This window comes from Perissodus microlepis, chromosome 7, assembly GCF_051167445.1.
Source record: "Perissodus microlepis isolate ML-2025 ecotype Zambia chromosome 7, ASM5116744v1, whole genome shotgun sequence".
NCBI classification, from domain to species: domain Eukaryota; kingdom Metazoa; phylum Chordata; class Actinopteri; order Cichliformes; family Cichlidae; genus Perissodus; species Perissodus microlepis.
This window is the reverse complement of record NC_140467.1, coordinates 47,470,349-47,486,028: the sequence shown is the minus strand read 5'-3', so window position 1 is coordinate 47,486,028 and position 15,680 is coordinate 47,470,349. Positions and strand designations below refer to the sequence as shown.

The 15,680-nt window shown below is 40.8% G+C and overlaps 1 protein-coding gene across 4 annotated transcripts; it reads right to left on the bottom strand.

Moving 5' to 3' along the window:
- Nucleotides 1-115: 115 nt before the first annotated feature.
- On the bottom strand, nt 116-15,271 carry hnrpkl (heterogeneous nuclear ribonucleoprotein K, like). Of its 4 annotated transcripts, none has more exons than XM_084935521.1 (16): nt 15,108-15,271; nt 13,775-13,883; nt 12,985-13,082; nt 12,840-12,896; nt 11,664-11,707; nt 10,271-10,343; nt 8,220-8,333; nt 7,558-7,686; nt 7,134-7,438; nt 6,489-6,542; nt 6,273-6,309; nt 4,269-4,284; nt 2,919-2,951; nt 2,718-2,785; nt 2,464-2,633; nt 116-1,776 (listed from the first exon to the last, which is right to left on the bottom strand). In XM_084935521.1, exons 2-16 carry the CDS (start codon nt 13,833-13,835, stop codon nt 1,746-1,748), a joined length of 1,290 nt encoding a protein of 429 aa, XP_084791647.1. In that variant the 5' UTR covers nt 13,836-13,883; nt 15,108-15,271; the 3' UTR covers nt 116-1,745. The 4 variants fall into 4 exon arrangements, with proteins under 4 accessions (XP_084791647.1, XP_084791645.1, XP_084791648.1 ...); XM_084935519.1 differs by having other exon boundaries at nt 13,775-13,886; nt 15,108-15,270; XM_084935522.1 differs by lacking the exon at nt 15,108-15,271 and adding an exon at nt 14,823-15,101 and having other exon boundaries at nt 13,775-13,886.
- Nucleotides 15,272-15,680: the final 409 nt, after the last annotated feature.

The following is a 15,680-nucleotide window of genomic DNA, read 5'->3' as shown; positions in this document are numbered from 1 at the left end:
CATGTGATAGAGCAACTGGCTGACACACTTCACCATGTCCGTAAACCAATTACATGTACTACAAAGACAGCAGCGCAGTATTGCTCCGCTGAAATAAAAACAAATAGACACACACTTACACTTTGTGGGCTGTGACACAGACTTTATTTACTAAACACCTGCAAGTACTACACAGAAAAATCACCACTCCTGGACTCACAAATCCCTTGACATCAAACTGCAAAGAAAAGAGGAAAAAAAGTATCTTAAGAAATCAATTCACAGAACTCTAAAAATCCTTCTCCAAAAATTAAAATAATAAAAAAAAAAATATGCAAGAATAAAATGGATCCAACTGATCAGCTCTTAAGGTTGGAAGATTTCAGCGAGTCCATCCCTGTGAGTGGTAGAAAAGAAATAATGGAAAGACAACTAAAGATTACCAAATCTGTCTTTTTTTGTTGTTCTTGTTGTTTTTTGGCCCCAAAGTATTAAGTAATCTGGGCCGTTCTAAACACTCATAAAATTACTGCTTTTTTATGTAAATATATACACACTTTATACAGCTTTTTGCCTTTCAAAGAAAGACGATTACACACACAAAAAAAAAAAAAAAATCTTAAAACTTTCTTTATGCATACCGCACTGGCACAAGTATCCCGACTTTTAAAAAAAAAAAAAAAGAAGATATTTTGGGGAATAGGTTTATTTATTTCCTGCCTGTTAAAATATGAAGCTAGCACCATCACGGATTAGAAAGTACACCCACAGTACAAACACTTCAAAAGTTCACAATTTTCACAAATCTTCTGTTTGATCCATAAAAAAAAAAAAACTGTTTATGAGAGAATTATAAACTGAAAGGTTTCTAAAATAGGCACCGATGGGTTACAAGCAGATATTATTTGTGCTGAGAGGAAGGCCAAAAGTACATTTTAGCTTCTTTCTGTACAAAATAAACAACAACAAGATACAGCATGTTCATCTGTGGACTGATGGGTGGAATTTCTGCTGCATGCATTCACTTTTGTGCTAGAGTAAGCCAACAGGCTGTGGTGCTAGCTTCATACTGACCCTCCAGACATGAGGCTGGCATCTCAATTCTTCTCTGCTTTCTACTTTAGCGTAATAGACATAAATAAATTAATTTCCCAAACAATCTCACTGAACCCCATCATTCAAAAAAGAAAAAGAAAGAAAGCACTTCATTACTTCATTTAACAGTGAGAAAAAAGGTGTTGGAGGTCGTGTAAAAACTGAAGTTTATTCAAAAGGCTTTGAACCATTCCAACACCATGCATCTTCATTTGGAAAGTGTGCTTAAAACTTTAAGGGAAAGAAAAAAAAATAAATCAAACAAACATAATGATTCAAACAAAACTATTACATTCTGCATGCTGTACTGAAATCAAAGAAATAAGGGCCAGAGGTTGGCTCTCACAACACCGAAAGTCATCACACAGATGGGTTTACTCCAGTGACGGCACAAGAATCTCTTAAAAGTAATCACACCAGCACAGAAAAACTTGTTGACTGCTGTTTGACAGCTTAAGATTTGTCAAAATAAAAACTGCAACACAGCTAGGCGGTGTAGAGAGAGTGTGTGTGTGTGTGTGTGTGTGTGTGTGTGTGTGTGTGTGTGTGTGTGTGTGTGTGTGTGTGTGGAAGGGGCATGTCTACCCAAAGCAGAGGAATGTAGGCTCTGAATAGCAGGAACAAACAGTATGGCAGCATGGCTTCACTCTTCTGCTTCTTCTCTTTTCTTCCTAGAAGAACCGACCTGAGTACTGCCTCACGCTGAAATAAGAGACAGATAAAAGGTAAGGACGAAACATTAGGAATATTTATGTTAACAGAAACATGGCACGGGTTAAGAAGTTGTAAATCCAGATGTGGAAAAATTGTTAAGCATTTTCCACATGAAGCACATTTGTAAGTTAAAAAAAAAGTAACGCAAGGTCAAGGCTGGAAATAAATTCTGTCTGCAAGAAGCGACCCGACCAACTGCTGAGACCAGCTTAGCCATTTAGTGGTGAGAGGGAGCACAGTGAAATGAAAAGCTCCACAAGATGAAACACTATTTTCATCATTCATTAATCTGCCAGACGATCTTAACGCCGACTGTAAAAAGTTACAAAATAGTGTAAAATAGTCCAGATCCAAGGTCGTCTTTAAAGCTTCCCCCACCCAAAGCCAGTTTCCATCGAACTTACACTGCAGAATTATTTCATCATCAATTACCCAAAACAGTTGCACAATTTCCGTTAATAAACTGCTTAATCTAGTGATCTTATTAGCTTTCATTTCAGATATTCCTGGACAAACTGTGAGTCAAAGTTGACCGATTAAAAGTAAAAAAAAAATAAATAAATACAATTATTTCCATTTGGGTGTGGGTGAGCATGAACACACAGGTCAGCACAGAAAGGCCTCACTGCTCTGTGGTGTTGATACTGTCCCGGGGAAAATCAGAGGAGTGCGTGCCTGTTCTGCAGCAAGTACTGGGCATTCTGGATCTGGTCCTGTGTCCCTGTGATGGTGATGATGCGGTCCTCAGAGCCCTCTAGTGGTTCATCAATCTTGATGGATGCCCCAGACTCATGGCGGATCTGCTTGATCCTCTGACCGCCTTTACCAATGATGGAGCCTGCCAGCTGCACAACAACCGTAAAGGAGAGTTAAAAAACATACATGAAGGAGTGGCATCTCTTTTCTTGTCATTGCTCACTTTAGCTTACATCTTTTGGGATGGTGACTTGTGTTGTGATGACTGGACCTCCGATATCACTGTACGAGCCTCTGCCACCTAGGAGGAGTTAAAACCACATAAGGTGGAAGAGGGAAAAATCCATCTTTAACTAAAGCATGCCAGAAGATGCAACAATCCCTATAGGTTAGGAAACAAAACGCTGGGATAGTAACGATCGATCCCAACTCACCAGACTGAAAGTGATCCCAGGAAGAACTGTTGTCTTTGAAAACATCAAAAAGAAAACAAAGAAAGGAAAAAAATGAAAATGCACCCCAGAACAAAGAAAAGAGAAAAGTGATAGTAAAGAATGTAGCCAGAATGTTCCAGACTTGAGCTGCAGTTCAATTATTGAATCAACGGATTCATTTATCAGTAAAAATAAATGAATCATTTAAATGAAACTCACTGTTTTTAAACTGGTAGGCATTGCATGGTTTCATCTTTTCCTTACACAGTAGTATATTCAATAAATAATGAACTTAACTGTTAAACACATTAAGTCAAAGCTGAACTGATAATAGCAGTGTGTTAGAAAACCTGTGACCTAGTCTATACTCACTGATCAGGCATAACATCATGGCCACTGGGGTGACATAGATAACACTGATCATCTTTTCATCATGGCACCTGTTAGTGGATGGGATCTCATAGGGAGCAAGTGACGATTTTATCCTCAAAGCTGATGAGAAGAAAGTCATGGACAAGTGCAAGGATTTGAGCAAGTTTTACAAGTGCCAAACTGTGAATGCAAGACAACTGGGTCAGAGTGTCTCCAAAACTGCAGCTCTTGAGGGGTGTTCCCAGTCTGCAGTGGTCAGTATCTGCGAAAAGTGGTCCAAGGAAGGAACAGCAGTGAACCAGTGACAGGGTCATGGGAGGCCAAGGATCACTGACGCACGTGAGGAGCGAAGGCTGACACGTGTAGTGCGATTTAACAGACGAGCTACTGTAGCTCAAATTGACCACAAGGTCAATGCTGGTTCTGATAGAAAGGTGTCAGAATACACAGTGCATTGCAGTTTGTTGCATATGGGGCCGCATAGCCACAGACCAGTCAGGGTGAACGGAGCAATAGAAAAAGGTGACCTGGTCTAACCAATGTTACTTTGACACGTACCACCTACCTCAGCATTGTTTCCTCCAAATGACCCACTTCTCAATCCACGTGAGCATCTGTGGGATGTGTTGGACAAACAGGCCTGATACATGGAGGCCCCACCCCACAACTTACAGGACCTACAGGATCTTTTGCTGACATCTTGGTGCCAGATACCACAGCACATGGGTTTAGTTGAGTCCATGCCTTGACGGGTCAGAGATGTTTTGACAGCAAAGGGTGGACCGACACAATACTAGGCGGGTGGTCATAATGTTATGCCTGATCGGTGGAGTTGCCCCATGCCTAGCAGCATTGTGGTGTTCCTATAAAACCTCTCAAAAATAAAAGATGAAATTATGAGAATAAAGTCCAAGAAGCCCTGATTTTCCTTTGCTGAACTTGAATTTTTCCAGGAGATTAATAAAGAAGAACACTCACCATATCCACCTCCACTCTGCATTTCAGGATCAATTGATGGGGGAAAAAATATATATAATATAAGTTTGAATGTCACAGTAAAGACGAAGCTCTCAGAACCTGGAGTAAACTAAATGCTCACTATCCATTCTACGTTAAACTACAAACAACTCGTGTACACTCATGCAGACTAAGAACAATCTGATGTTCACCAAGGTGAAGGGGAGTACTCATCCCACAGTATTAAGCACATCCATTTCAAAGCTTTAAAAATCACACTGAACTTTATAAGAACACCATGTTGTTGGCTAGAATTTTGATCCAAGGGTGAAATAACTCTGGGACCTTTCATGTGATGATTTGCCTTTCTGAAATTATTCATTTGAATAAAGTTGACCAACAGAAAGGCACATGTTGAAGACCTTTAAAGTACTCGTTAGTAAAGTACTCAGCTTTACCTTCCTAGATCACCACAGAGACTTTCAGTCGTTCATATATTTGAAGCACATAAAAGCATCATCAGTTTGAGTTCACAATACTGCCAAGAACAGCTGCAGCTATTGTGGGGAAAGTTCAAGAAAAACCCAATTTTGACTATGCTGCCTCTTACACAGGAGGCTTTTCAGCTGCTCAGCTCACATATGTCTGATAGAACAGATATGCTTCTATTTTAATCAGCCTGTACGAGTCCTCGTAGACTCTATACGTGCCCCAAAACACATTTACACTTTCCAGGATTCTGTTCTGCTGGTTTGTGCAGTGACTCGGCTGGAAGTTGTCAGTGACTTGTGCTGCTAAACACAAACGATGCATTGCTGATCACGCTACAACTTCCCTGTAGACAATTTAGGCCTTTTCTGTATTAATTTATTTATTTTAAATAAACCATTTAAATGGCTCAGAAACAAGGACACCAATTCAATTTAAGGTGGGAACACGTGTGAATATATAGTCGGGGCAATAATTATTTCATCCTCCATTTAATACTTCCAAAGAAATGAGCATTACCATTAACATTCAAAATTAGGTGTACCCATCCTTTTAAAGGAAAATATAAATATAGTTCATATACGGTGATGCACTGTGAGGGATAACCAGCTGCCAGTAAGTTCCAGTAAAGCCTATTTTACAGTAATATGGCTGTCTTCAAGAAGTACACAAACTATCTGCTTGCATACAGCCCTAAAAAAAGAAAGAAAAAAAAGGGGGGGAAAAAAGCCTTTTGAACATCTGAACACTTCAATGTCAACTGGAAGCTGTCACTGTAGTTTTGATTACTTTTTCCAGCATTTGTCTGTAGCTGTTTTACTGTAAACCTCTTTCTTTGGATTTAAGTGCACCTTAAAAGCTTAGCCATGGGTAAGATCTGTCAAGTAGCAAATTGGCTGCAAGTCCCACATCTATTACACCGATTGCATTTCATTTATATGTGACGATGTTTACTTGTTAACTCAGATGTGTAGAGCAGTGACAAGCGTTAATGCAAAAAATAATCAGTTGATGCTTTCACTCCCGAAATTCTTGTTTCACAAAGAAAAAGAAATGATATTATACTTTACATGATAAACGTCAGTTTTTGCTCTTTTCTTAGACACTTTAAAATCACTTTAAAGGATTAACTGACATCTCTTGATGCCTGTGTGATGAAATTAATGCTTCTGTATTACTATTAAAACATTTTTTGCAGCTTTAAACCTACAGGGAAACAGTTCAGGACTCGCTTTGGCTTCTGCTCATTTGCTAGCCTGGTGGATCTCCGGACTACGTACTCAGCTGCTCTGTGGTAACCACGGAGACAACAGTTGCCTGGCAACAACAGGCCTACATCAGTGTGCATACATAGTGGGGGAAGAAAAAAAAAAAAAAAAAAAAGCAGCTTGGTGTTGAAGCCACTGCGCTTGTACGAAAGTGAGAAAAAGAAATTCCAATCATATGATCTAAAGCAGAATTCACAAACACAAACTACACAGAAGCAGGAAGCGACACATACGGATTAGCATTACAGAAGCACTAGTAAACACTCACCATGCTGTCATAACGGTCTCCTCTGCCTCTTCTGTCACTACAGACAAAAAGGTAAATGTTAACACAGTTCCTCCAACATAGGGGACACGTGTGACAGGGCAAGCAGACTCCACTGATGACCTCTGATCAGGTCTGAACTATGGCTTCACCTCCTGATGAACTTTCAGTGTCTTCTGCTTTTAAGACAAATTATTTTGTATTGACAATCCTACTCACCTTGGTCTGTCATCCATGCTACCATGATAGCTGCCATGTGAAAACCTGTCACCTCTGTGGATAATAACAGACAAGGAAAAAGAAGTTGGTGAAACAATATATATGCCTATACACAAACATACACATAATACGCATAAATTAACAGGAATCTAATAGTGCTTTTTAGATCCAAACTTCATTGGAGAAATAAGATAGTTTCACAAAGAGTACAAAAAAAATGCCTATAGCTAATTTTCACCTTCATTTTAATAACACTTAGGGTGGGTGAATGCTGACTAGGCTCATCACCTCTGCTAATTTGAATTTGGACTGAACTTTGGCTGCATTTGTGGTGTTGGAGCACTGACATAATATGGGCTGGTGTGCAAGGAGTGAGTGCTCCAGTTTTTATAGTATTTAAGTTTTATGTATGTGCACCCAGATGGATGGATGCAACCTATCAACAATAGCCCTAGTCGACAATTTAGCACTCCTCCCTCTAGTCCAAATACATTCACTTTTGGCTTGGTTATGCTAACCATATGGCAACGGCCAACCAGGGGCTTTAAAATGGGAGTTAAAACACCAATGGGTAATGGGCATTATCTATGGCCATCTTTTATATAAAGTATAAAAACAGTTCAGATGTGAAAGCACTGCCCTTACCCTCCTCTTGGTGGTGGTGGCGGGGGCAGAGGCAGATTACGAGCACGACTTCCCCCTCGTCCTCTGCTCAGTGGTGGCGGAGGCCCTCGTCTGGGACTCATGTCATCATAATCCCTTCTGGAGGGAGGCATGGGCCTGCTGCCACGAACGGGAGGCATGCGCTCAAAACCGCCACGAACACGAATGGGGAAGCCACCGATGGGTCGTCTGCCTCTCTCTTCAAATAACATAGTAAAGCCACCGTAGTCGTACGTCTCATCATAGAAGTTAGGGTCATAAGGCTGGGCGCGACCTTTGATCGGTGCCTGCAAGGGGAAGGAAAAGAAAATTAAATAGATCATTTATTATTCTTACTGTGAGACATGAACCGCATAATTATAAAGCATGTTAACCCCTTTAACAGATCTCAATGATGTAATCGCACCTCTGACACCAGCTCCAATATAACTTTTATACATTCAACGACGCGCTCTGGCTTTCCTCCAACTAAGACGACTCTGTCTGTCGAGTGTGGACAGCACTCCTGGAACAACTTGATGGTGGTCTGGGTGTTCTGATGCACAAGAACAAAAAGTGTTAGTCTTCTTTCCAGTCTATCAATTTCATCTGTGACCAATTTGCCATTAAAGCTGGTCAATGACACTAGCAAAACTGGTCCTTAAATACACATGAGCTGCGTAGCTAACAATGGCTCGGATAATTGCCCATCTCAATCAAAACCTGTACACTGACAGCTGTCCGGACATATGGAAGATGATGATCTCGATGGGCAGATCAGGTGAATTTAATTGAGGTATGATTTGTTTTTTTTTAATTATTCTTACGAGCCAAATTTAGATCACATATTCCACATTATCTGATTACAGCTGTAAATAAGTTATATTTGTAATACTCAAAGTATAAACAAGTTATAAAACGTTTGGGAAATACAGATACAACAATAAGGTTGCACAAATAAGTCCTAATAAATCCTAATATATTTCAGATACAATATGCATTAACAACCTTACAACCTTAATAATTATTCTACAATCCAGCTTTTGGGGCAGAGCATCGTGAGGATCCTGCTAATCTGGACTCTCTTACCTCTCTTAGCTCCTTTATCTTGGCACCTTTCACTCCGATGATGCCCCCTGCCAAGCTCTGATGGATCAGCAGCCGAAGCTCACAGTCAAAATCAATCCCACTGTAATGTTGGTACTAAAGAAACACGGCACAAGATCAACAATGTCAGCAGGGTCAGAATATCTGCCTATAGTTTATTATTAAAGTCTTTGGGCAGTAACTTATATGCTGCCAATGTGGCAAAAAACTGCTAAACCTGCTAATAACTGCTCAACATGCAGTGGACTCCAAGCTTTAAATGACCCACGCACACATCTGCATGGGTCACAATCTGGCATTTGGCAAGTCATTTCAAGATTAGAAAATGTGATGCTAAATTTCCATTTCATTGTGGAACATTATTGAACAAAGCAATGATTAATATGTTTAATGCATTTCAAAATTCACATCAGTGCAGTGTACATTCATATATTTGGACAGCAACTTAATTTTCATCATTTTTGTCCCTCTATGCTACCACATCAGTCTGAAATGGCACATACAGTTGCAGTGGAGACTTTCAGCTTTTTTAAAGCCTCCAACAAAAATAACTTAAGGAGTCAAAGAAAATTATTTTAAGGGGTTAATTATCTGTTAAGCAATAGCAACCACTTCTATGCACGGAATTTTATAATCCCAAATAAAATGATAATTTTTTTTTTTTATTGTCAAAAATTATTTGAAAGCAACGACTGGCTAGAACGATGCCTCCTTTGTGATGTTTTATCTTTGCAGCATCACAGTCGGTGAAATCAGGTGAGCGATTTAGACACTGCAACAGATTCTTCCTCCTGATCTTCAAACTGTTCAGAGTGCTCATACATTAAGTTTTGGGTCATTGTCCACTTGTACTGCAACGTACTGGCTTGTCAACTTTGTTGCATTTCGCTGAATCTTAGTATTGCTCTGTAGACTTTCAGAGAAATATAGCATTGTTCTGAAACTGAATATGCCTTTCATCAGTTTTGGTACATTCATTAGAATGTACACAAACAATCGGTCTACTCCTAATCTTCCTGTTTTTCTGATGTATTTGCTTTGTTTGGGCAAAGCAAACCCATGGCCTGTATTTATATTAACTTCTCCTTTGACCGTCTGCTTTAGGCTCACAAAGCTTTCAAATGCGATCACCTCCGGTCTTTTTAACCTGCTTAATTTATAAAGAAATATAAGCGTGCACTTCAACTGCATCGTGATTGTTTCATTTCAAACCGACTATCTGTTACTTATGCATAAACAGTCATTTGAATCAATCCAATGTGGTTTGTAAATTCTCTCCCCATCAGTATTAACAAGTATGATAATAATTGTTACAAACCACTTCTAGAAAAGATATTTAGAGAAGATTTAAAGCAGCTCACATGCTCACAGCTCACATAAAGACTTTAAGACAGGGCAAGAGGAACTCACAATAAATCATGATAGCATTTACCAAAGACAAAAAACTACAGTGACACATACTAAGATCATTAATAAGCATAATTCAACAAAAAAGAAACTAGAACCATTATATCTGTGAGTAGTCTAGAGATAAGCTAATTAAGCACGGTCAAATGACTGGAATGACAACCAGGAAGTGGTTATGACAAAGACCCAGTGAGTCTCAGTAAAGCTAATGAAAATTTTGTTGTGTAAGCACATTACTACTATTGCACAGCATCACCGGTGGGACATATGGCTGCGTGTAGGACACAAATCCCTTTAGGGCTGCAAAAATTCAGAAAATATCAGGAGCTACCTGCTGTGGCGACCCCATGTGAATATGGAAGCAGATAAAAGTAGCTTACTATTATTATTATTATTATTATCATTTTATCAATGCATGCTGGGTGCAGCTGGATACAATGTACCAGCTCTGTGTTATATTAACTTAAAGCATGAAAGGTCAGTAATAAAAGAAATAAAGAGATCTTCCAGTCAGATTCAGTTGTGATTTTTCTTTTTTGCAACATATAAACATATCTCATAAACAGATACCATCAACCTTTCTGGACTGCTCTTTGTTTATATGCACAATTATTATGACAGCTTACCTCTTCAAGAGTCGGTATGATTTTCAACAGAATCTCTCCAATAGTGTCGATACTGGCATTCACACTCAGGATCCTGTCAGGAACCATTTTAGCCAAAAGGAAGCAAGGCGTTACAAGAAGGACAAGAGAGAAGGACAGAAAGCAAAACCTGATAAAAAATAAATAAATAAACAAACAAATAAAGAAGAAGCAGTCCAGCAAACATTTGTGAACACACTTACGAAAGGTTTAAAAACTAAAAAAGGAAAAATTAAGACTGCTAAATGCTACACAAAAAAATAATAAGAATTCTTCATAACTTTTCCCCAACACTACACTGACTAAATAAGCAGCTGACATGCACTGATTATAATATTATTTTTAAAGACAAGCTTGGGGAGGATGGGCGGTTTCAGAGCGGCTCAAATTAATGTGATTGCGGCCACACAGAGTTGGGAGAGAGGGGTGTAAAAAGAGAGAGAGAGATCTTCTATAACCATCCCACCACCAAGTTGGGGAAAAGGAAGGTAATAACTTAACACATTATCTTGTATTGACAACTGCGCCACCAGCACACCTTCTCTTTGTGACCAGGAGTTGGGAAAGAGGGTGGGGAACAGGTGGGGAGGAGAGGGGCTTGGGGCTGAGGTGAGGAGAAGACGAGGTGGGTAGTAGAGAACAGCAACAGAGCAGAGGGGTTTAGACTGGGAAAAGAAATGTGAGTGGTTGCCAACTACTCTGTGGCACAGAACAGGAACAGGAACGGGGGTGGGAGGGTTATGAAAGGTTTGGGCAGGCAGCGCTGATCTGATGTGGCCTGAGAGGAATTTAACACAAGGGGATGCAGCACCATGAAATAAAAAGAAACAACAATAATGAGTGACAGACACGAAGACGGAGCCTCCGGACAAGAGCCAGTGCGCTCTCTCATGGACAGTGATGCTGAGAGTGGGGGTGGGAAGCGAGAGGGCCAGGTGAGCCACAGAGGAGGAGGACAGAGTGAGATAAAGATGTCTGCTTTCCACAAGATTTATGGTAAAATTAAACATCACAGAAAGGAAATTAAAAAAAATACATATAAATAAACAGCATCTGACCGCTGCGTTGCTAACTATGTAAAGCACCAACTACTTGGTAGTGGGCTGTCAGTGATTCTCTGCATGGACAATAAACTGTAATAACAAAAAGTCCAACTCAATGGAGAGGCTGAAAATGGACAGGAAAAAAAGGAGAAAAAAAGGAACAAACACGTCTCTTACAAGTGGAGGGGGGGGGGGGGGGTGTTTGGGGGAGGGGGAGGGGGGTATACTGTCATGTATATCAAAATGTTAAAAGTCAAACAGAAGGCAGATTATCAAAGACATGTGTTTCACTGTTCTAATCAGGCAGTGAGGCAATAACTGGTGGGACATACCGCTCTGGGCCACTGCTGTCTGGGACTGATACACTGGCATTGTACTGCATGGGCCGAGGAGGTGGTGGTGGTGGTGGTTGTGGTGGTGGTTGTGGTGGAGGAGGTTGGCATTGGGCGGGGGCATTCAATCACAAGATGTCAAGTTAGGTGCCCGATTAAGGAGGGGCACAGTTTATGGGCAGGGCCAACCGGGAGTGTCAGGTGGGCGGGCGGGCGGGCGTTCGGGGGCGGGCGGAGGTTGGGCCAACGTCAAGGTGGGCAACGCAGGAGGGGCATGTCGATCCAGTACATGGGCAACGGAGGAAGGTGGCCAAAAGTAAAGACAAAAAAATAAAAAAAAAAGGAGAAGGGAAGAGGGGGAGAAGGAATACATTTTTAATTGAATACACGCTACACGTTGTCCCAAAAGTGAAACTGTGGTGAGTGAAGAAGAACAGGAAGTGTGACCTGGACAAAGATATGTTTAATAAGCAGTTTGGAGCACTAGACAGATTTATGTCCCTGAAAAGGCTTTCCAGTCAAGGCTTTCAGGCACCTGTTGTCACTTCAAGGTCAAACATAGCTTCAACAGCTTGGGGAAATGTAGTTAGGTCGAAACTCACAAAAACAGGACTGGGGGGGGAAAAAAAAGGGGGTGTGTCCAAAAAAACCTAACAAAAAAAAAATCCCAAAACACAGCTGTCTAACAGGACCTTCCTGGTCTGTCCACACGAGCCAAGTTGGTTTCATCATAGTAACAGTGCATGTCAATTCTAGATACAATACTAAAAGCATGCCGCCAAAAAATCTGGGATTAATTCTGTGGAAATCCAATTCTGCAGGAATGCAGAAATCATTTGGTAATTTGTTTTGACACTTTGTTTTTTTTTTAAATAAATTATTCCTCCTCTTGTGTCAAGAAAACCTTCAATTCTTCATCATCTTCATGTTTAAAGAGCACAAATGTAATCATAGAACTTCATTAGACTGAATCCCAGATATAAGGACAGCACAAGTGATGGGACACAATAGCTAAACATCGGCCCAAGGCGTTGGTGAGCAGGCCAGTGGCAGTCAACAAGGCAGATATAAACTTAAAAGAAAAGAGAGGTTCTGCAAAAGAGGGGGCAGGCATTAGCTGACAAAACTGTCGCCTCAATCGCAGACATATTTGCAGATTTTTATCTGTGTACTCACATCTGTGCGCAGGGCTTTTATGTTCTTGCCACCCTTTCCAATAACAGCACCGGCATTCTGTGAAGAAAAAAAAAAGGTTTGATGAAAAGGTGAAGAAAACAGCAATGCAGTCACAACAGCTGATGTGTGAACTGAGTCTTTTTACTTTGCTCTGAAGCAGCACTCGCAGCTCCACCATCTCATCTGTGTTGCGTGAACGTTTGAAGGCCTGCTCCTCATCCATGTCCTCAGCTGGGCGCTTACCTAAAGAGACAGGTGATTTGGTCAAACGGAGACGGGCAGTAACTCTGAACGCAGTACTCAAACAACAAGTTCAGGGTAATTGTAATAATATATATATAAACATAAAAAACACACTGTTGTTGTTCTTCAAAGACATTGTTACCATACTATTCTATAACACCAAACAACACAAACAATTTAGGACTGAGTTGCCTTACCGTTAGGGGAAAAAAAATTGGGGAAAAGAACCAAATTAACATTACCGGCTAAAGCCACTGAAAGCTTAGAAAAAGTGACAAAAATATAACTACACGTCAGGAGCTAGGTCTACGCCATGTTCCACCCAAAGAACAGGTTTCATTTAGCGGCCAACTGTATCCTGGAAGAAGTCCAACACCACCGTGTACCCTTCCTGGATTAAAACATGGGACAGATCTGCTCAGGGCCCACAGAACAGCAGTATGCTGGACAGGAGAATCCCTCAACCATCTGACATGTGCACATGCTATGAAGCATAAGCCATTTTTTTTTTCCCCTACCTCTCTCCTTTCCTTAAACAAACTAATTACCATTTGTATCTGCAGACTGTACTTCATGCCGGATGACATGACAGACAGGATTAGCTTATTTTTAAAAGCAGGTCCTCATTTACATCTTTACATTACTCTAATGAATTGCTTAACTCATCAACATAAACCTGTGTGGGACCTTACCATTAGTGTCAGTGTTGCTGAATGAGATGTCTTCGTCCTGCTGTTTGCCTTTCACCTCCATTGTCTTTCACCTGCAGCGGGAAAAACAAACAGGTTCCTCTCCCTGGATCTGCTAAATGGAGGGGATCAAATGATACAATCAGTCAAACGGCATACAGTACATGCAGGGACACACCTGATCAAATAATCTGAACATGGTTGGCCAATATTATCAGCAGACATTGACCTATCACAGTCATTACTTAAAAAGTATCAGTCAGCCACTACAACTATAGCATGTATTTTCTAAGCACGTGAATTAGCCAATAGCAGATACGATTGATTAACTGTGTAGCCTGCAATATAAAGTGACCACTGAATGTACCCACAGCCCAGTGTGGCTATAAACTGAGCTGTGGAATTATACCACCACAATCAAAAGATGAGATGAAGCAGAAAATCCTCACAAAACAGATGCTGCCACCAAAGAATTTGGGGGATTTATTCTTGATAGTTGTCTGCAATAACACATGACTAAGCTACGTGCAGCACACGAAATTCATAAGCATGTATGTATTTGCTCAGGCAGCATCCCGCAGTACTTCATCGCAGAGATAATAATCTAGGATTGGACATGTGAAAGTGTCGTAGCTCCTGAGTGTTGCTGGCCTGCATGCACTGTACTGTACAAACGCAGCCCACCTACATGCGCTGGCTACTGTTGCTAGCCAAGTACTGTACATGCTGTCTGGACCTCTGCAGGCCTTGCTAAACTTAAAAGGAGTGCCAGTCAACGCCCACATAGCTTAGGAATTAACAGCACCCGTTTTAACCACCAAGAGCCGCCACAGACACCTAACGGTTAAAGAGGAGAGTCCAGAAAACACAAACACGTATGTGCGCTAATGTCATCCAGAGCACATTAGCCGTTTGAGAAAGGTCCAACAAATGGCTAATATCGAGTCTTTTTTTTCTCCCCTTTGTTTTCATCAAAAATGAAATTCAAAACAGCTACCCGAGGTGACTGGACATTAGGGAAACTGCTCCCGAAAGAAAATGTGTTTATCACCTGATGCCTGCGAATAAGTTAGCTATCTGTTAACGGTACTGACATTGCGCTCCCAAGCTAACAGCGCTGCAAAGCTAGCCAGTTGGTGTGTTTTACGAGGCGTGCCTATCAGCTCCACTGTCCACGTTGCGACTGTACAAAACCGCAAATAACAGCAGAGCTACGCGGCTATCCTGCTAATGTCAGTCGTCAAGTCTTGTTTAATCGCCGACAGCTTGCGAACAGATCGAATGACGCCACGTTACAAGCCGATCTATGAAATGTACAACAAACAGAAAAACAAACCTGGGGCTAAAAAAACTACGTTCACTGCGGTCCTCAGCGTTCAGCGGTCGCCTCGCCTTGAAACGTTTTCAGCACCGAAACACACGCTGTGGATGAGCTCGATTCGTCAACCCTCTCCCGGTGGCTCCAAGTCAACACCGGCGGGCGGGGCTAAGGCACGTTAGATCCGCCGAAAGGAAACTTTGTACCCGTAATGGGACAATGTATCAGACACCCTCCTCTAAATATTTTGGGATTTTCTGGTCCTGAATTCAGACTGCCTGGCTAATTAAACTTGCTTCATGTGAACGTCAATAAGAAATAAGATTGGAAAGGTGGAAATTTAGTGCGATTAAACATTTACATATTTATTTTAAATAGCTTAACCATTCTTTAAAAAGATCGGACAAACAGCATAGGTTGTGTGGTTAATTCAAAAAAGAAAAAAATAAATTTGAAAACATCATGTTACTAACCACTCCTTAAAAACATTTGTTTCGCATTTCCTTTGCTCTGCTGTATCTACATTTATGCTGCTTGTTAAATTACACCCTGAATTTAGAAGACGTAATTACACGTCACAATGCTGGCAAA